Source organism: Anas acuta, chromosome 4, assembly GCF_963932015.1.
Source record: "Anas acuta chromosome 4, bAnaAcu1.1, whole genome shotgun sequence".
Lineage (NCBI taxonomy): Eukaryota > Metazoa > Chordata > Aves > Anseriformes > Anatidae > Anas > Anas acuta.
Genome location: NC_088982.1, coordinates 317,566 through 335,557, shown reverse-complemented (window position 1 = coordinate 335,557; position 17,992 = coordinate 317,566). Strand labels below are relative to the sequence as shown.

The following is a 17,992-nucleotide window of genomic DNA, read 5'->3' as shown; positions in this document are numbered from 1 at the left end:
GCTGCGTGGCCAAGCGTTTGTCCTCGCTCAGCACCAGCTGTGCAGGGTTCTCCATTGCCCTGAAGTTGCCCTGGGCTGTGCATGGCCCCTGCTCACAATGGCACTTCGCAGGGCAGCCGGGCTGGTTTGTATTTTCCCCAGGAACGCGTTTCTCTCTTTGTGGCACCCTTGTGGCTGCGGCTGGCGCTCAGAGCAGCCAGCTTCCCAGCACACCGGCTGTGTTGCTGCGTGTTGTGGGGCTGGGGCAGGGCTGGTGTGTCCCTGGTGCTGCTGTGCACGGGGTGGCTCCAAGTCACAGCCTCCCCAAATGGCTCGCGAGGGCCTGGAGCTGTTGGCATGCACCCAAGGTGCGGGCTCGGTGGCGTCCTCTTGCAGACCACCCCAGCAGGGAGCAGTCCTTTGTGCCTGGTGGCAGGCAGCCTTTGGGAAGAAATGCTTTGAAGTGCCTCTCCGAGCCTGGTATTGCGTGCTGGCCAGCAGCTGAGTGACCAGAGCTCAAGATGATCCTGGAGATCGAGCAACACTTCCTCGTTCAGTGATCGGGAGCTCCAACCCCATCAGCTCTCAGGCTTTTAACACTGAGCATCCATCAGGGAGTTTCCACTGGCTTTGTCCCCAGACCAAAGCTCCTCTTAACAAGTCAGTATTCAAAGTGCTTTAAAGTCTACTGCAGACTCAGATTTTACGTTAGAAGCATCATCAAGAAAATGTTGCATTTATAATAGACTAAAGGGAAGATGAAAGGCTTTGGTGAGCAGCAGGTGGGGCATTGCTCTCTGCCACCTGCTCCTCTCTTGTTTCATGAACAATGCAACAGAGCACAAGTCCAAGATCAAGCACAACCTTTCTCACCGTGCAGAATGGGAATCCTGGTCAGCCTTTGCTACAGCTGCCCTGCTCGTGTCATAACAGGGCTGTGAGCTCCCAGAGCGGGAGCACAGCTCAGTTTGGGACCCTTCACTAAAGGCACAGAAGGAAGCTGCTTGCCATTCTAAAAATGCACTTACATATTACCTTTAATTCACTTTAAACCCACAGATTTATGCTACCACAGATATATTATGGTTATGTCCATGTTCTCTGCAGCACCATGGTGGTTGACAGGGCTGTCCCACCCTGGGAGCGGGGTGTGCAGAGAGCGGAGACAAAGGGACGAGGGAGCCAGGGCTGAGTGGGGCACAAGGAGAGGTCTGGAGAGGCAGGGAGTGGGGCCTCGGAGTGGGGATGGCTGGAGGAGCCTGAGTGGGCTCACGGGGCCCCCTCGACACTGGCCATGGCAGTGCTTGACCCAGCTGCTCCCTCCTCAGAGTCACTACGTGGCCTGCATGGCTGCCATCCTGAGCCAGATGGACAAGGACCACTACAGCTCCTACATCCAGGCGTTCCCCTCCCGGGCTGAGCTGATGGTGAGTGCTGCCCCACGCAGCGAGACCTGGGCCATGGCAGGGGGCACCGGGCATCTCCACTCTGACCCTCCAGAGGGACATCCCGCTGGCCCCACCACCCTGCCCGCAGCAGGGCACCTGGCACTGCTGTCACCGCCCTGGCCACCGGCACCGCTCGCGTCCCCACTGCTGGGTGGCCGTTCACTCCTGGCCCTGGCACTCAGCACAGCATCACGGCTGAGCCCCAGCCCCCAACATCTCCTCTCTTTGGCAGGACTTCCTCATGGAGACCTTCATCCTCTTCAAGGACCTGATCGGCAAGACGGTGTACCCCTCGGACTGGATGGTGATGAACATGGTGCAGAACCGGTGAGGACCCTGGGCTGGGAGGGACCCCGGTGCTGGGGCTGGGTGTGAGAGCTGGGGCACCTTGCTGGGGCACGCAGACACTGCCTGAGGCTGCCCTGGCCCCCCACGTCTGTCTCGAGCAGCCCAGGAACAGGAGCTGCTCTCTCCATCCCCATGGGCATGCTGTGGGGTCCTGGGGGAGGGGGGAGCTGCTGGCAGACACCCCATCCCTCCTTCCCTGGGTGTCTGCGCACAGCAGCTGTGCTGGGGTTGAAGTTGGGATGCCAGGGACGTGTCTGTTCCTACCTCCAAGCGGGTGCACCCGTGCAGCCCCTGGCTGCAGCACGGTGGGCAGAAGGGATGCGGTGCCACGGGGACGGGGGCAGGAGCACGCTGAGAGCCCCAGCCCCTGGGGGAAGCTGGTGGTGCCCCAGGCTGCCCCCACCTGCCCCTGTTTCTCGCCTCCCGTGGCCGGGGGCCGCCAGCCCTGCTCCCCCCTGCTGCTGGTGGGTGGGGGGTCCGGCAGCGTGGCCACCCCCCACTCAGCGCCCATGCTGCGGGTGCTCCTGCAGGGAGTTCCTGCGCGCCATCAACCAGTTTGCCATGACGTTGACGGAGATGTTCCTGAGCAGCAGCAGCTTCGAGCTGCAGGTAAGGGGGCACCACCCCCACCCCCGATGGGGGCTGCAGGGGACATGCCCAGCCTGCGGGGCTGCTGCATCCAGCCCCAGCTCCCCCTGTGCCACCCCACCTGGCACTTGTCCCCATTTTCACTGCAGCTTTGGAACAACTATTTCCACCTGGCCGTGGCTTTCCTCACCCAGGACTCCCTGCAGCTGGAGAACTTCTCCCAGGCCAAGCGCACCAGCATCCTGGCCAAGTGAGTCACTCCTGCCCCCGCCTGCCCGAGCTCTGCCGCTCGGGTTGAGGCTCCAGCCCCAGCCTGCAGCCGTGCTGTGCAGGCAGGGATTTGGGGATGAGCCGCTCAGGCTGTGCATGGCCTCCTGGCCTGGAAGCTGACATGCCATGGACCGTGCCCAGCTGCAGAGTGATGCTAACCACCCCCCATCCTGGCAGGTACGGGGACATGAGAGCCAAGATTGGAGCTGCCATTCGGGACATGTGGTACAACCTAGGTGAGCCGTGGTGTTGCCAGCAATGAAGGGGCTTGGAGAGTCTCTGCAGGCTGGCGTTGGTCACCTCTGTCCCCAGAACGGGTGCTGGGGAGTGGAATAGTCCAAGTGTGGGGCATGGGAGGCTGCAGCCATGTGCCCCATGGGATGCTGTGGGATGTGCCAACCCGTGGTCCTGAGGACACTCTCCCAGCCAGCAGTGTCCCCGCGCCGGGGCTGGCGTCTGTCCGTGGCTCTGTGCCGAGTGGCACGGCGCAGCCCCAGTGCAGCATCGGGCATGGGCTGGGGAAGGGGCTGTGCTGGGATGATGTCTCCTGCGTGTGGAACCACAGAGCAGTGCCAGGCTTCTGTGTGTGTTGTTTGCCTGTGCAGTGCCTCTGGGTCACCAGCACAGCCCCAGCTGTCGGCCCCATAGCCGGGTGTTGGTTGTGCTGTCCTGGCCACACAGCGCGACCTCCCTGCCACCAGCACTGGGTGCGCAGACCTCTCCCACCGCCGCTCCCCGGCCTCTTCCACACACCGCTGCCTGTTCCTGGGCACAGGCTGCGAGTGCCTAGGCAGAGCAGCCTTCCGTGCCCTCCCCAGGCCATCGCAAGATCGAGTTCATCCCGGGCATGGTCGGCCCCATCCTGGAGATGACGCTTGTGCCGGAGCTGGAGCTGCGCAAGTCCACCATCCCCATCTTCTTCGACATGATGCTCTGCGAGTACCAGCTGACCGCCAGCTTCAGCCGGGTGGGTGCCCAGGGCCAGGCGGGGCTGGGGACGCCAACGCGGCTGGATCCTGCCTCTCGCCCGGGCTCACCATCCCTGTGGCATGGGTGGGGGCTCCTGGGGTGTGCGGCTGCAGCAGGGAGGGGCTGGGGCCAGGGGCTCCCACCTCAGGGTGGTGCCGAGCATTTCCCCGTGAGCAGCAGGGACAGGCCAGGTTGTGTGCACTCAGCGGGTCCCAGCACTGGCTGGAAACAAGAGCACGGCAGGAGGGGAGAGGTCTGTATAAACCTCCCATATTGGCACACTCTTCCTGAGCTGCTGTGAGTTTCCTCTGTGCAAAAGGTTTTTCCGATTTGTGATTGGGTCTTTTCTGAGCTGGAAGCCCACCTCCCTGTGGGACGTCCTGTGGAAGAAGGGCTGGGACCCCCAGAGCCATGCTCTCATGTCCCGTGCTGTGCATGTGCAGGCTTCAGAGTCCACTGGGAGCAGCTGCAGCACAAACCCCAAGGCTAAGCTTCAGCTGGCGGGTGGGGGACCCCGGCAGGTACAGCCCTGACCCCCAGCAGGGCAGGCAGCGGCTTTAGGGGGCACGGGGCAGAGCCCAGAGATCCCCGGGACACCATCCTCTCCACAGCACTGGGATGCCCCAGGCTGCAGCAGGGGCCCAGGCTGCTGGGAGGTGGCAATGAGGAAGGAGCAGGACCTGGGGAGCAACTGGGAGCCCGTGGGAGCTGGGCAGGGGGACCGAGCTGGGCAGCCCTGGGAGAGCCGCCCGCAGCAGCTGAGCCCTGGGCTGCCTGCGTGGCCCAAGCTGGCTCCAGCCCCACAGCCACCCTCTCCTGGTGCCGCTGCTTTGTGCCCTGCAGAGCTGTGGCCGTGGCAGCCTGGGGCTGAGCTCAGCACATCCTCGGTTCGTGGGACACCCTCACCTCTGTATCTTTGCAGTTCGAGGATGAGATCCTGCGCAAGCTGGACAGCGAGGTGGAGGGTGGCCGGGGAGATGAGCAGTACAAGCAGCTTTTTGAGAGCATGTGAGTGTGCAGCACCTGCACCATGCCCTTCCCTCTGCGACCGACCCTTTGCAATGCTCTGCACCCCTGCACCAGCTGCATCTTGTCCACCCCACTCCTCCGCGCTGTGCTCTGACCCAGGGCGCACCTCCTGGGGCGCTGGATCTGAGGGAAGAGGCTGTGCCCGGGGAGCAACGTGTGCCCTCGTGCACCACAGCAGCTCCAGCCAGCCCCCCCCGGTCCCCGCCCTGCCCTGGCTTTGCTCCTGCCCCACGGTGCCCATCTCAGCCCGGTGTGCGGGTGGTTGGGGCATTTGGGTCTCTCCCCAGTCCCTGCCGTGCCTGCTGGGGGCAGCACGGCTGCTGGCTGGCCGCCGACCCAGCGGTGCTGTTTTGTCCCTTGTGGGGGGGCCTGGCACCCGCCCCTCGGGTACAGCTAAGCTGGGGCATTGCGGAGCTGAGCACGCAGCCAGACCCATCGCCTCCTCTGCTCCCCAGCCTGCTCAGCTGCTGCCAGGGTCACCCTGAGCTGGCCAAGCCTGGGGAGAACTTTGTGGCACTGGTAACGGGGCTCCTGGAGCGGCTCCTCGACTACCGGGCGGTTATGAACGACGAGAACAAAACCTACAGCATGAGCTGCACCGTCAACCTCCTGGTGGGTGCCCACCCCGTGACCCCAGCTCCTGGGGCCGGCTGTGCTCAGCCCCACGTCCCCCTGAATACCCGTGGGGTCTGCAGCAGCCCCAGCACAGCAGAGCTGGGGTGCGCAGGGTGCCAGGCTGGGCAGCACCACGCAGCCCTGCACTGCCAAGGGCAGCCTGGTGTCTGCTGGGCTGGGTCCTGCTGGCAGCGTAACCCGGAGCTGGGGAGCACGGGGGCTGTGCTGGGAGCCCCCTGGGGCCGCTCTAATGCCTGCTCTTCCCCAGAACTTCTACAAGGAGATCGACCGCCAGGCCATGTACATCAGGTGAGCGCTGCCCCAGGGAGACCCCCGGCACCGTCCGCTGCTCCGATGGAGCTGGCAAGCACAGGAAGGCGCCCAGCATCAGCCAGGGGGTCCCCATCCTTGAGCTGCCCCCACCCCGCCTGCCCCAGCCCCTGCATGGGGGGAGGAAGGTGGAGTGGCCGGAGGGCAGGGTGCCGGGGCTGTTCCTCCCCGGCATCATGCCCGGCACGTGGCGCCCTGCTCCCAGGTACCTGTACAAGCTGAGGGACCTGCACATCAGCTACGAGAACTACACGGAGGGAGCCTACACGCTGCTGCTGCACGCCAGGCTCCTCAAGGTGCGGCACGGTGGGTGGGGGCCGGGGGCTGCCACGTGCCTCGGGGTCCCCAGGGCTCTGTGTGACCCCGCTGCTGCTGCTGCCCCGCACAGTGGTCGGATGAGGCGAACACGGCGCCCATGCAGGGCTTGCACAGCCCCAGCCTGCACACCCAGCGGCAGCTGAAGGAGGCTCTCTACAACCAGATCATCAACTACTTCGACCAGGGCAAGGTGAGCGCAGCGTGGGGCAGCTGCAGCCCCCCGGCCATCCCAGCTCCCCCCCATCGCCGCCCTCCTCCAAGCCCCCTGTGGGCAGGGTGTCCCTGCCCTATTGCTGGGGTTGGGCTGGAGCTGCCCTGTGCCAGGCAGGAGGCAGTGAGCTGGGACTGGACGGCTCATCCCTGCAACCCCCCAGCTCTCGATTCCCCCATCCTGTACGAGCCTCAGCCCTGGCCCTGGGGAAATGTGGGGAGTTCTGGCACCCCACAGGGGGTTGGCCTGGCAGGGGGCACCGTGGCTGACGATGGCAGGAGGTGAGCCCTGCTGCAGCACGCCGGGGACCCATCCTGCTCCTCGTGCAGGAGCAGAGCTGCCATTACCCTGCAGAAGAGGCTGTGTGCCCTGGAAGCACCCAGTCCCCTTCCCACCCCAGCTTACCCCACACCCTGGCCCCTCTGCTGCAGATGTGGGAGGAGGCCATCCACATCTGCAAGGAGCTGGCAGAGCAGTACGAGAGCGAAATCTTTGACTACGAGATGCTGAGTGAGATCCTGGTGAGTGCCCGGCTGGGCTGGGGTGGGCGATGGAGCGGAGCGGGGTCTGGGCTGGGGGCACTGTGCCAGTGGGCAGGGCAGGGGGGGCTGCGGGGCTCCTGCACCCCTCCAGCGCCATCTCCCCTTGCAGCAGCGGGAAGCCAAGTTCTACGAGAATATCCTGAAGGTGCTGCGGCCCAGCCCAGACTACTTTGCTGTGGGCTACTACGGGCAAGGCTTCCCCACCTTCCTCCGGGTAAGTCTCCTGGCTGCTGTGCTCAGCCTGGGCTCCGCAGCGATGTGCTGTGCCCTGCCCACGGCCAGCTCTGGCCAGCAGCTGTGGCCATTTCAGGGCATTGTCCCTGCAAGCAGAGCCCCAGAGCTGTCCCTGCTCCTCACCAGGATGGCAGCAACAAGATGGTCCCTGTGGCCTGGAGAGATCAGGCTGCTCAGGGAGGTTGTGGAGTCTCCTCTGGAGATATTCAAGGCCCGTCTGGACACCTACCTGGGCAGCCTGCTCTAGGGAACTGCTTTGGCAGGGGGCTTGGACCCGATGATCTCTTGAGGTCCCTTCCAACCCCTACGATTCTGTGATTCTGTGATCTAGTGGAGGTCTGGCAGCACATGGGGATGGGGATGGGGATGGAGACATGGTCCTGAGGGATGAGGTGAGCGGGAGCTCCTTGGAGCTCACCCCAGCTTGCTTTGGGGTGCAGCACTTACGAAGGAAACACATGGCATGAAAAGCTGCGGTTCTCACTAGCACATGCCAGAGAAGGCCCTGGGCAGTGCCCTTGGCAGGGCTGTACCTCTGCTGGCCCATCTCTGCCCAGAGCGCTGGTCCTGGTGCTCCACCTGCAGCAGCTGTACCTGCGCTACCTCGTGGCTGCAGCACGCGGGGAAGTTGTGTCTGCACCACACTGCCTGGGCGCATAGGCAGATTTGTGCTGTACCTGTCTGGGGTGCAGAGATGTCTGTGCTACCCGTGAACGCATTCAGGTACCTCCCAGAGCATCCCCACTGCCCCTCCACGTCCCTGCCAGCAGCACAGGTTTAGGGAGAATGGGAGGCCTTCGGGCAGTGGTTTCCTCAGCACCCTGCTGTTCCCCTGTGCTGGCATCCAGCGTCCCCCAGTGAGAGCAAGGCAGTGTTTCAGCTCCATTCACTCCTTTTACTTTTCTTACATTTTTTAGTCTGCTTGGGCATCAGTTTGCATGCTTGGTGCGCTTCTTCCAGCTGAAGTGTTGGTGCTTATTTTGCTACTCTGCTGTTCCAGCCACAGCAAGAGCTGCATCATTTTTCACAAGGTCAACCCCATTTCCAAGGTCTCCTTGCTGCCTCCTGGGTGGGTTTCTGTATCCACTGACTGCAGACCTGGTCACTGTGCACCCGAGCAAAGAGCTTCCCTCCAGAGCCCCAGCTGCCACAGCCAGCTACCCTTTAATTCCATTTTTCTCCAGCTGTTGGGTTAGGGGATTTTCTTTCCAAGAAGGGGTTTCCCCCTCGGTTGGAGGCTCAGCCTTGCTGGTACTTGCACCCACCCGTGCACATCGGCGCTCACTGCAGCCCGAGCACAGGGGGGCCCCCAGCCCCACTCACAGCGTGCTGGGACCGACTGCCCTTCCTCCCACAGAACAAAGTCTTCATTTACCGGGGCAAGGAGTACGAGCGCCGGGAGGACTTTGAGATGCGGCTGCTGAGCCCCTTCCCCAACGCCGAGAAGCTGCAGACCACATCTCCGCCCGGCCCCGACATCACTGGCTCCCCGGGGCAGTGTATCCTGGCAGCGTGGGCATGGGCAGGGCGGGCGGCTCCCTGGGCCCTCATCCCCACGCGGGTCCCGCAGCACCTCCCGCACACCCCCCATCCCCTCTCCCCTGCAGCCCCAGCCCCTCAGCCCTTGAGGCTCCTTCACTCCCGCAGACATCCAGTGCTTCACCGTGCAGCCGGTGGAGGAAGCCAAGGTCCGGTTCAAGGACCGGAGCATCCCGGAGCAGATCACCAAGTGAGTCCCCCGGCAGGGACGGGTGCACCACGGGGGTGGGACACCACGGGGACGTCTTCCCCTGCACACGTCTCTGTGCCCTGTCCCTTCCCTCCTCTGCAGCTTCTACAAGGCCAACCACGTCCAGAAGTTCAGCTACTCGCGGCCCTTCAAGAAAGGCCCAAAGGATCCAGACAACGAATTTGCAGTGAGTGCTTCTGGGGGCTGCCGGGACCCCAGGACGGGGGGAAAGACAGAGCTGCAGGGGCCCTGAGAGGAGCCAGGTCTCAAGGGGATGCAGAGGGACAGGGGGCTCTGGTCCTGGGATGGGGAAGGCGGCAGCCCCGTGTGGGAGCCCCCCACCCCGTGGGGTGGCCGGGGGCACCCTGTGGTGACGGGGAGCAGGGCGGTGCGGTGACTGCTGCCCTGCCCGCAGAACATGTGGATTGAGCGGACGACCTTCGTGACAGCCTACCCCCTGCCTGGCATCCTGCGCTGGTTCGTGGTGACCACCACTACCACGGTGAGGAGGGGGCTGCGAGGGGAGCGGGGCCATCCCCAGGCACCCCTTTCCCGGGCTGCCCCCTGCCCAGCCAGCGGCTCCGCTCATGGCTTTTACCCCTTGGTCAGAGTGGGGGAGCCCAAAGCCCAGGGGGCCGGGTGCTGCGGCAGTGAATGCAGGCAGCACGCAATCTGGGCTGTGGCACCGCTCTGCTGCAGAGCCCCTCTCCAGCAGCACGAGTGCTGTCACACGGCGTCCCCGGGGTGCTCACTGCTGTCACACAGCGTCCCCGGGGTGCTCACTGCTGTTGCACAGCGGCCCCCACAGTGCCAACGACGTTTCCGTAAGCTCCCCACGGAGCTGCCCCTGCCACGCTGGCACCTGGGCTGCAGCCTCGCGCCTGCAGTGAGAACCCTGCAGGCAGCCCGGAGCCAGGGACCCACACAGCGCGTCCCCGCAGGCCACCAGCTCAGTGCCAGAGGCTCGAGGGGCTTCTTGGGGCCCCCGGGGTGAGATGTGCAGCCCCGGGGCTGGGGAGGGCAAGGCTGCAGGCCAGGCAGCTGCTGACCCCCCCTCCCTGGGCACAGAACATCATCTCCCCGCTGGAGAACGCCATCGAGACCATGATGAAAACAAACGAGAAGATTCTGAGTGAGATCAACCGGCACCAGAACGACCCCAGCCTGCCTGTCAACCCCCTCTCCATGCTGCTCAACGGCATCGTGGACCCCGCTGTCATGGGCGGCTTCGCCAAGTACGAGACGGTGAGGACTGAGGCCGTGCGGGTGCTGCCCCGGGCCGGTGCTCTTGGTGTGGGGACAGAGCACAGGGCACCAGCACCACCCTGTGCCCGTGGCAGCCACCAGCGGGACTGAGCCGGGCTCGCTGCAGGCCTTCTTCCAGGAGTCATACCTGAAGGAGCACCCCGAGGACCAGGGGAACATCGACAAGCTGAAGGACCTGATTGCCTGGCAGGTACCGCCTGTGGCACCCCGCCAGCAGCCCTGGCCCGGGGACCCCACGATCCCAGCCAGACCCGTGCCCTCCTCTCCTGCAGATCCCGCTGTTGGCAGAGGGGATCCGGATCCACAAGCGGAAGGTGACGGAGGACTTGCGGCCCTTCCACGAGCGCATGGAGCAGTGCTTTGTGCAGCTGCGGGCCAAGGTGGAGAGCCAGTACGGTGTGCGGGAGATGGTGAGTGCCAGGGCAGCGCGTGGCACCCGCAGGGGCTTGCTGCAGGAGGTGCCCCACGTCTTGGGGCCGCGGGTTGGGCCCGATAAGGCCACAGCTGCAGCAGCAGCGGGGCTGGGGGCAGCGTGCGTGCGGGAGCACAGGGGCTCTGCCTGCCCTGGGAGCAGGGACGACTGCCGCTGGGTAGCACCGCAACCAGGAGGGGCGAGAAGGGTGAGAGGCTCCGTGCCTCACCCCTCCTGGCTCTCGGTCCCCCGGCGCTCTCAGATCTCCTTCGAGGACCGGCGAAGTGGGCGACCCCGCTCTGCAGCCTGGGGACCAGACTGGGACCGGCTGAGCCACGCTGGAGACAGGCGAGTGCGGTGTTGGGGAGGAACGCTGGTGGCCCTGCCTTACCCCCTGCCTTCCCCACAGCCCTGAGCCATTCCCACTCCGCGGGGCACCACGCGCTTCCCTCCCTCCTGCCCCAGCACAGTGCCCACCCAGCTTCCTTCCTTGGTGCTTTATGCTGAGCCACATCTTGGGGGCCCATCCCACCATGCCACCCCCATCCCATCGGGAGGACACAGAGCAGACACACCACACGCAGCCCTCCCAGCTCACCTGGACACCGCTGTCCCTGAGCCACCCGTGCCTCTCCCTCTTGGTCCCACCTCAACACTGAGGTCCCACCCCGCTGCTGAGCTCTGCCAGGGTCGGCGCTGGTGCCTGGCTCAGGGCGGCCGTGCCTGGTTGTGGCCCGGCTGGTGAGCAGCACGGCCCCGCTCCCACTCCCCTGCACTGGCCGCTCACCAACCCCGGTCTCTCTGCAGCACGGAGACACCCCCGACCCCAAAGCCTGCCCCACGCACTGCCGAGGGCGAGGACCGCAGGAGCGAGCGCAAGGAGAACCGCTCCAGCACCTTCTTTGGGTACTGGCGGCAGGAGACGCGCCTGTCTGTCCCGGAGCTGCCAGAGCCCAAGGTGATGGTGCCCGGCACAGCCCTGCAGCCTCCCTGTTGCCTCCGGGCTGACGGAGGGGAGCAGGGGCAGAGCTGGAGGCGTGTGGGGCCCAGAGCCCTGCAGACAGGGGGCTGGGGAGCATCGTGCCCTGCCAGAGGCTCCTGCGCTCCCGGGCCGTGGTCCTGCCCCCCGGGCACTGAGCCCCCTCTCCTTGCCCCAGGATGACAAGCGGAGACTGTCCCGCAACATGAGCGAGAGCAGCCTGGGCAGCTGCGATGGGAAACAGCCGCCACCGAGCCGCGAGCCCAGCACCGCAGGTACCCCCAGCCCCGCAGGTACCCCCAGCCCCACAGGTACCCCCAGCCCCGCAGGTACCCCCAGCCCCGCAGGTACCCCCAGCCCCGCAGCCTTCCCATCCCCTGCAGCCGGGGGGCACCTCCCCAGCCCCACAGCCTCGTTGATGTCCAACCCCTGAGAGCAGGGCTGCAGCCCCAGCCCCTCAGCACTGGGCCCTCGCTCCCGGGGGTGGCCACGGGCAGCCCAGGGCCCCCGGAGCAGGCCCGGGCCCCCCCGGTGCTGTGCCGGCCGCACTGCCCAGCCCGCCTGCCTTCCTCCACAGCGCTGTCCCCGTCCCCCACGGGCTTTGGCGGCCGTGTGAAGAGCGCGAGCAAGGCCCCGCCGCTGCCCCGCAGGATCAGCCCCACGGTGTACGAGGCCTTCCTGGAGCAGAGCGATGCTGCCAGCGGGGGGAAGGTACCGCACGGCCCTGCCCCGGCCCGGCCCGGCCCCTGCCCCCCGTAACCACCCCCTCTGCTCGCAGGCGCTGCCGTCACCAACAGCGGATGGAAGCAGGGGGCTGAAGTCACCCCCACCGCCACCACCGAAGTCCAAGCGGCTGTCACAGCTCTGAGCCGTCCCTGCCCTGCCCGTGGGGGCCGGAGCACAGGGCCCTGCCCCGGCCACCCCCCTGCCTCTCCCACAGCACTCACACCAGAAGCACCCGTGTGGCTCCGGGACACCCCGTGCACCCTGAGGTGCTGCTGCCCTCGGCCTGGGACCCCAGCTGGGACCCCCCGACCACTGCTCTGCTTCAGACCTGGCCCGGCCCTGCTGCCTCCCCCACACAGCCCCCCAGTGCCCTGCCTGCAGGCTGCCAAGAGGACTGCCATCCCACCACCGCCACCACCCTGGCACAGAGCGAGCCGGAAAGCTCCCTGCTAGCCTGTGCTGAGCCCCCCCATACCCTCCCTCTGCTGTCCCCCCCATCCCATAGCACTGGGATGGACACTTCTGGCCCTGGCCATGATCGCACAGGAGCCAGGTTGGTGAGCACAGCCTGGGCAGCGCCGTACCCTGTGCAGTGCCACCTCCCCTGCTGGTATCCAGCCTCACAACCCCACCTGTGCTGAGCTAGCACCACTGCGGCCAGCGGCACGGCCCCTGCCTCCCTGCTGCGGGCAGGCTGCAGCCATGAGCCCACTAATAAAGGACCCACTCGTCAGCCAGGTGCCCTGCAGTGTTCATCAAAACCCAGCGCACGCTGCAGCATTCGTCCCTGCCCCCAGGGCCCCAGCATCACACCGTGCTCCAGAGCCGGGCCTCGTGGCGAGGAGAGCCCAAAGCAGCCCCACGTGCTGGGGCTCCCGTTCTCAGCAGCGGGGCTGTGCCAGGTGTCGCGCAGGGACAGCCAGCTCGCCACTCTGCCTGCGGAGCTGCACCAGGCTTTTTATTTCCCCCTGGCGTTGCAGGCTCAGGAGCCACGTTTACAGTCTTCTGTACTAAACAGCAGGAACCCAGACCCACACCGAGGGGACGGGGAGGGACGGGGCTGCCTGCAGCAGGAAGCTGCCATCAGCGGGTTCCTGGCTACGAAGGAGGGCACGGACTGGCTCCCCAGGCCGGGGTAAAGAAGGGGCACGGAGAGACGGCGCCTCGTGCCACCAACACGACGTCTGTGAGCAGCGGGGCTGCACCGAGGCTCCCTCCGTGCTGAGCAGAGCGACAGAGCCGCCTGTCCCTCGCCGAGCCCGGCTCCTCACAGCGGGTTTGCTGAGGAGGCTGCCAGCCGCTTCCCAATGTAGATCCTGATGGGAGACAGAGACTGTAAGGAACCTGCCTGGGGAGAGCCCGGCTGCGAGGCGTGAAGGCAGCAGCCACAAAGATGACTGCAGCTGCTGGGAAAAGCGGTGGGAGAGCTCCCAGGGAGGAGCAGGAGAGTTCTGAGTTCCTCCCCTCCCAGGGCGACAGCCTCCTGCCAGGGCAGCCAGAGGCCCCAGCAGCAGAGCAGCGCTGCGCCCCGCCAGCACCCGGGGGTCGGTTCTGGCCCTGGCAGACTCACCCCAGTCCCAGCGTCAGCACGTGGCTGAGCAGCAGCGAGGGGATGAAGAGCAGCAGCAGCTCGGAACTGAACAGCCTCTTCTTCCTGCCCACCGCCCCTCCCGGCAGGCTCCACAGCACCGGCTGCGGGGAGCACACGAAGGCAAAGTCCCTGGGGAGAGCGAGCCTTAGGGGCTGCGCAGGAGGGGCGGGCGCAGCGGGAGGGCGCGGGGCACGGCCGGGCCTTACCTCGCGGGCAGCTGCTCGGGGCAGCGGGCACAGCCCCGGCCGAGGGCTGCGGGCAGGCGTCGCCCCGTCCGCTCGGCGTCCTCCGGTGCGTCCCGCTGGGCGCGGGCGGCCGGCTCCGTCCCCGGCAGGGGCTGCGGGCGGCCCGGGGGGGCCCTGCCGCGGGGAGGGGGCCGCTCACCCGCCCGCCCCGCTCCTTCCTCGCCGCGGGCCGGGGGGCTCGGCGCCGCCGGGGCTCTGCGGACACAGCCCGCCGGTCACCGGGCGCCCCCCAGCCCCGGCCCCGGCCCCGCCGCCCGCCCGGCACTCACCCGTCGCTGCCGTCGGGCTCCAGCTGCGCCTCCAGCAGCAGCCGCTCCACGTCGGCGTGGCACGAGGAGGGCGCGGGGTCGGCGCCCCCCGGGCCGCTCCGCAGCTGCACCCAGGAGCCTGCGGGCAGCCGTCAGCGCCGCGCCCGGACCCCGGACCCGGACCCCCGCCCGGCACCCCCGGGGCCGCCGCCCCCCGCCCCGCCCCGCGCCCCCCAGCACCTGCCCCGCGCCCCCCCCCCCCCCACGACCGCCCGCACCCCCCGTGCTGGGCTCAGGACCCCCCCCGCCCCCCGGGCCGCGCCCCCCGCCCGGCGCCCCCCGCGCACCGCCGTCCGCCATGGCCCCGGGGTCCCCGCCGCGCTCAGCCCCCGCCGCCACCGGCCCCGCGGCTCCACTGGTCACGTGACGCCCTCCCCATGTAAATAGAGCCACCGGCACCGGGAGCCCGCGCGTTAAAAGGGCGCCGGCTCCGCCCGCTGGGTCCCACCCGCTGGCTCCGCGCTGAGGGCGGCCTCGCGCTCCGCATCGCCCCTTTAAGCGGCGCCTACGTGCGGCGGGTGACGGCCGCGGCGCGTGCAGAGCTGCACGGAGCCCCGCGCCCCGCCCCCGGCCCCGCCCCTCCCGCCCCGCCCGTCCCCGCACGCCGCCGTTTGCTTCCTGCGCCGTTTTATTGCTGCCGCCGCCCGGCCCCGCCGCGCCGGGATCAGCCCCTCCCGGGCCGGGCCGCGCCCCCCCAGCCCCGCGCTGCCGCCGCCGCTCCCGGTCCCGGTGCCGGTCCCGGTCCCGGTCCCGTCCGCTCCGCTCAGGGGCTGCCGCCGGCCCGCGCCGCGCCGTGCTTCTCGGAGAACCTCCTGCGGGGAAAGCGCGGTCAGGGAACCCCGGGACCGGCCCCGGCCCGCAGCCCCCCCGCCGCCGGGAGGCTCCGCGCAGCAACCGGCGCGGGGCCGGGGGCGGCCCCGGGGCAGGGCAAGGCAGGGCGGGGCGGGTCGCACCGCGGGACCCCCGCACAACGCCGGGCAGCGCCCCCCGCCCGCCCCGGCAGCAGCACGGACAGGCCCGCGCCGGGTAGGGGAGCCCTCGGGGATCCGCGGGGGCCCAGCCACACGTCCTCCCCCTCCGCCCCAGCCCCTCCGCTCAGCCAGGCCACCCGGCTCCCACTGTGCTCCCCCCTCCTGGACATGGTCCTGGGCAGGCTCTAGGTGAGGCAGCCTGAGCAGGCACCGGGAACAGGAGACCTCCGGAGGTCCCTGCCCCAACCCTTCTGTAACTCCCTAACTCCAAAGGCAGCATAACCTTCTGCACAACAGCCACGTTCTGTTAGGGCAGCCACAGGGCTACTGTAAGAGCCCTGAATTAAAGGGATCTTTCAGAAGAACAGACCTCTAAATTCCTGCTGACAATGAGCTACCCGCGGTTATGTGGGACCAGCCCTTTCAATACAGACACTTGGAATTTGCCTAGCTTCAACATCCAGCCATGGAATTTCCTCAACTAGCCCTAGTAGGGAGAAACCGACACTGTGGTAAAGCCACAGGATCTCCACGGTTAAACTGATCCCCGAGTCTTCAGAATCCGCTCACGAGCACTCTGGAGCAAAGCTCAGTGCTACACCTGAACTCGGCACCAGAATCTCCCCTTTACTGCAAGACCCTACTGATCAGGAACCTCCCCTTGTAGCAGTTGGCCTTTTATCACTCCGGCCCGAACCAAAGGCTGGTATCTCTACCATCTGCTAAGGAGTCAGCCAGGCTCACCTGGAGACACCTAGACACCAGGAAACCATTGGTTCTGCTGGAAGCTTATTCCACTGATTACAGATTTCCTTCTCAGAAATAAGCCTACAACTTCTAAGCATTAGGTACGATTCTGCTTTTCTCTGCCAGATTAAAGAGCCTGATTCCTTCACCCAGGAAGATAATTACACACAGTGAGCCAGCTCATTTACAGTAAACGTAACAGACTTCACTTCCCCTCGTATTATTTTGTGGCTCCTCTCCAAACTTATCCTGAATTTTCAGTATCTTTTCTAAAAAAAGTACCACACGCCAGAATTGGACACTCATCCCAGTACTTGCCTCATCCAGACCACGCACAGAGGTCAGACTCCCTCCCTGTTCTCTGTTAGTATTCTCCAGCTATGCTAAGATTGATTACACTATCCCTGATGCCAAACAGCAAGCTTCTTTTCTAAAACGAGCATTCCCCAGCATCAATACTATTTTCAACAAAATCCATAGTCTCACAATGACTTCTATCACTCAAATGTTACACCAAAGAACAAAATCCCCCCCCCCCTTTTTTTTTTTGCTAAGCCTCATTCCTCAGAAACTGTGTTTCTGGCAACCAGCTTCTATCCCACCCAGTCCCCACAACCAGAAGCCTGGTGACAGTGCAGGAGACCCGGTGTTTCCCAGGAACAACAATGGGCTACACGCTTGGAAGAGGTGAAGCAGGCAAACACCGGCCTCCTCTGTCCTTCAGCATGGTTCACTGCCCCAGCCCCACCCCGCCTCGATCCAGAGAACAGGTCCCTTGGCGCAGCAAAGGCCGAGCCTTGCTTGGGGCATACCCTCCTGGGGACAGGTGGGGCAGGGGGGCGATGCTCACCTCCTGGCATAGTCGTACAGCGCTCGCTTCCGCTCCTGCAAGGACAGGTGCCGCTCCACCGGGGACTTTGCGAATTGCTTTGTAGCTGGCTGGAACAGAAAACACAAGAGTCATCAGGAGACGGTCAAAGCCAGGAAATCTCCTTATTGGCCCTGTAAGCATCCAGCACGCCAATTTGGTCTCCAATTTAAAGTGCTCGGTTCCCCTGACATCATGGCTAGTTCCAAACAGGCCATTGTGCTCTGGCTGCAAGCCATCAGAGTGGGGGAAGCATTACAACCACCAAAAGTACCTTGGAAGTAGGCACAGCTACGGAGCCCTGGATGCCAGAAGCAGCTGCAGCCTGGGAGGTAGACGGAGCAGGCAGGTCAGCACCAGCCTCACTTTCAGGGAAGAAGGGCACTCTCCCCTCCAGCAAGTTGGCAATGGTGGTATCCACACAGTTCGTTTGGGCTGTAGGAACACAGAGGATGTGTCAGATAGGAAGCCGAGTTTCCGGACTGTAGCATGCTCTTGCTGCCATCATGCTCCACAGTGCAGCAGGGACAAGGGTTTCTGCTCTCAGGTATCATGGAGACGTGGCATGGAAGGTGATCTGTTCCTGCTAACACCCTAGGCCTGTGCTTACCCAGGTCTGTCCTGATGACATCCAGAGGCACATGAGGCAGCACCTCCTTGACCCGCTGAGCCATTGCTGTGATCCGCACATCCTCAGCAGCAAAGGACCCAACTCCAGGCAGGCTGGAAGGCATCCTGGGCCTGGCTGCCAGAGGCTGGCTCGAGGCTGCAAGAGAAAGAAGAGTGGGCACAAGAAGGCAGCCTATAGGTACACAGCCTTCAAGTTGCACCAGCTCCACTGCCCCTACGTATGGGGGTGGTAAGCAAGCAGGACCTCCTGCACACCACCACCACATCTGTGCTGAGGAGCGGTGATCCTCTCCTTACAGCTAGCAACACCCACAGCCCAGAGCACGCAGCTACCCCCGTCCCTTGGAGGATGTCACACCTCTTCTCCTCTCCCACCACGCGTCCGTAACCGAGAGCAGTCTGAGGCTTCCCCAAAGGCAGAGCCTAAGCGGCCGTTCCACAGCCTGGACACCCACCTGGGGCAAAGCGGAGAAGCGACGTGTGTCTCAGCCTCTTCATGTGTTCAGCTTTATCTGCTGCAGTGAGCCGTGTGGATACCACACCCAGCTCCATGGCCAAGAGCTGCAGAAATGTAGAGAAGAGTCACATGTACACGGCACAAAACATGCACCACCCAGGCACTCTCATCCTGCAGGGAGT

At 65.3% G+C, this 17,992-nt stretch overlaps 3 protein-coding genes across 7 annotated transcripts in view; 1 reads left to right on the top strand and 2 right to left on the bottom strand.

The window, feature by feature from the left end:
- LOC137855362 (dedicator of cytokinesis protein 2-like) overlaps positions 1–12,726 on the top strand; it is a 72,682-nt gene extending 59,956 nt beyond the window's left edge. Inside the window, exons 29-53 of the mRNA XM_068679438.1 lie at positions 1,308–1,406; positions 1,660–1,754; positions 2,306–2,384; positions 2,513–2,613; positions 2,811–2,869; positions 3,452–3,600; positions 4,525–4,610; positions 5,087–5,243; positions 5,515–5,555; positions 5,782–5,872; positions 5,965–6,084; positions 6,537–6,626; positions 6,757–6,861; positions 8,239–8,380; positions 8,529–8,610; positions 8,713–8,797; positions 9,026–9,112; positions 9,679–9,855; positions 9,983–10,066; positions 10,149–10,286; positions 10,551–10,636; positions 11,096–11,246; positions 11,446–11,542; positions 11,845–11,978; positions 12,046–12,726. Of these exons, the coding sequence (XP_068535539.1) occupies positions 1,308–1,406; positions 1,660–1,754; positions 2,306–2,384; positions 2,513–2,613; positions 2,811–2,869; positions 3,452–3,600; positions 4,525–4,610; positions 5,087–5,243; positions 5,515–5,555; positions 5,782–5,872; positions 5,965–6,084; positions 6,537–6,626; positions 6,757–6,861; positions 8,239–8,380; positions 8,529–8,610; positions 8,713–8,797; positions 9,026–9,112; positions 9,679–9,855; positions 9,983–10,066; positions 10,149–10,286; positions 10,551–10,636; positions 11,096–11,246; positions 11,446–11,542; positions 11,845–11,978; positions 12,046–12,135 (2,625 nt within the window). The 3' untranslated portion in view covers positions 12,136–12,726. The remainder of the gene's footprint in view (positions 1–1,307; positions 1,407–1,659; positions 1,755–2,305; positions 2,385–2,512; positions 2,614–2,810; positions 2,870–3,451; positions 3,601–4,524; positions 4,611–5,086; positions 5,244–5,514; positions 5,556–5,781; positions 5,873–5,964; positions 6,085–6,536; positions 6,627–6,756; positions 6,862–8,238; positions 8,381–8,528; positions 8,611–8,712; positions 8,798–9,025; positions 9,113–9,678; positions 9,856–9,982; positions 10,067–10,148; positions 10,287–10,550; positions 10,637–11,095; positions 11,247–11,445; positions 11,543–11,844; positions 11,979–12,045) is intronic.
- AUP1 (AUP1 lipid droplet regulating VLDL assembly factor) overlaps positions 1–17,992 on the bottom strand; it is a 134,503-nt gene that overhangs the window by 109,561 nt on the left and 6,950 nt on the right. For 3 of the 4 annotated variants that reach the window (XM_068679420.1, XM_068679422.1, XM_068679423.1), the window contains 5 exons: positions 17,809–17,914; positions 17,334–17,489; positions 16,998–17,158; positions 16,706–16,794; positions 14,748–14,949 (listed from right to left, as the gene is read on the bottom strand). In XM_068679420.1, the coding sequence (XP_068535521.1) occupies positions 14,901–14,949; positions 16,706–16,794; positions 16,998–17,158; positions 17,334–17,489; positions 17,809–17,914 (561 nt within the window). In that variant the 3' untranslated portion in view covers positions 14,748–14,900. Of the gene's footprint in view, positions 1–14,747; positions 14,950–16,705; positions 16,795–16,997; positions 17,159–17,333; positions 17,490–17,808; positions 17,915–17,992 lie in introns of those variants that run through there. The other variant, XM_068679421.1, reaches the window with a different exon arrangement.
- On the bottom strand, positions 12,931–14,597 carry LOC137855361 (BCL2/adenovirus E1B 19 kDa protein-interacting protein 3-like). 2 transcript variants are annotated; one of them, XM_068679436.1, is made up of 5 exons: positions 14,425–14,597; positions 14,099–14,216; positions 13,791–14,024; positions 13,564–13,713; positions 12,931–13,309 (listed from the first exon to the last, which is right to left on the bottom strand). In XM_068679436.1, exons 1-5 carry the CDS (start codon positions 14,435–14,437, stop codon positions 13,261–13,263), a joined length of 564 nt encoding a protein of 187 aa, XP_068535537.1. In that variant the 5' UTR covers positions 14,438–14,597; the 3' UTR covers positions 12,931–13,260. The 2 variants fall into 2 exon arrangements, with proteins under 2 accessions (XP_068535537.1, XP_068535538.1); XM_068679437.1 differs by having other exon boundaries at positions 13,791–13,943.

Bases quoted from the DNA above. Each gene is read 5' to 3' on its own strand.
- LOC137855361 (XM_068679436.1), bottom strand. The intron at 13,714-13,790 runs GTAAGGCCCGGC...CGCTCTCCCCAG, and splicing joins CCCGAGCAGCTGCCCGCGAG to GGACTTTGCCTTCGTGTGCT. The intron at 13,310-13,563 runs GTGAGTCTGCCA...GTCTCCCATCAG, and splicing joins GTGCTGACGCTGGGACTGGG to GATCTACATTGGGAAGCGGC.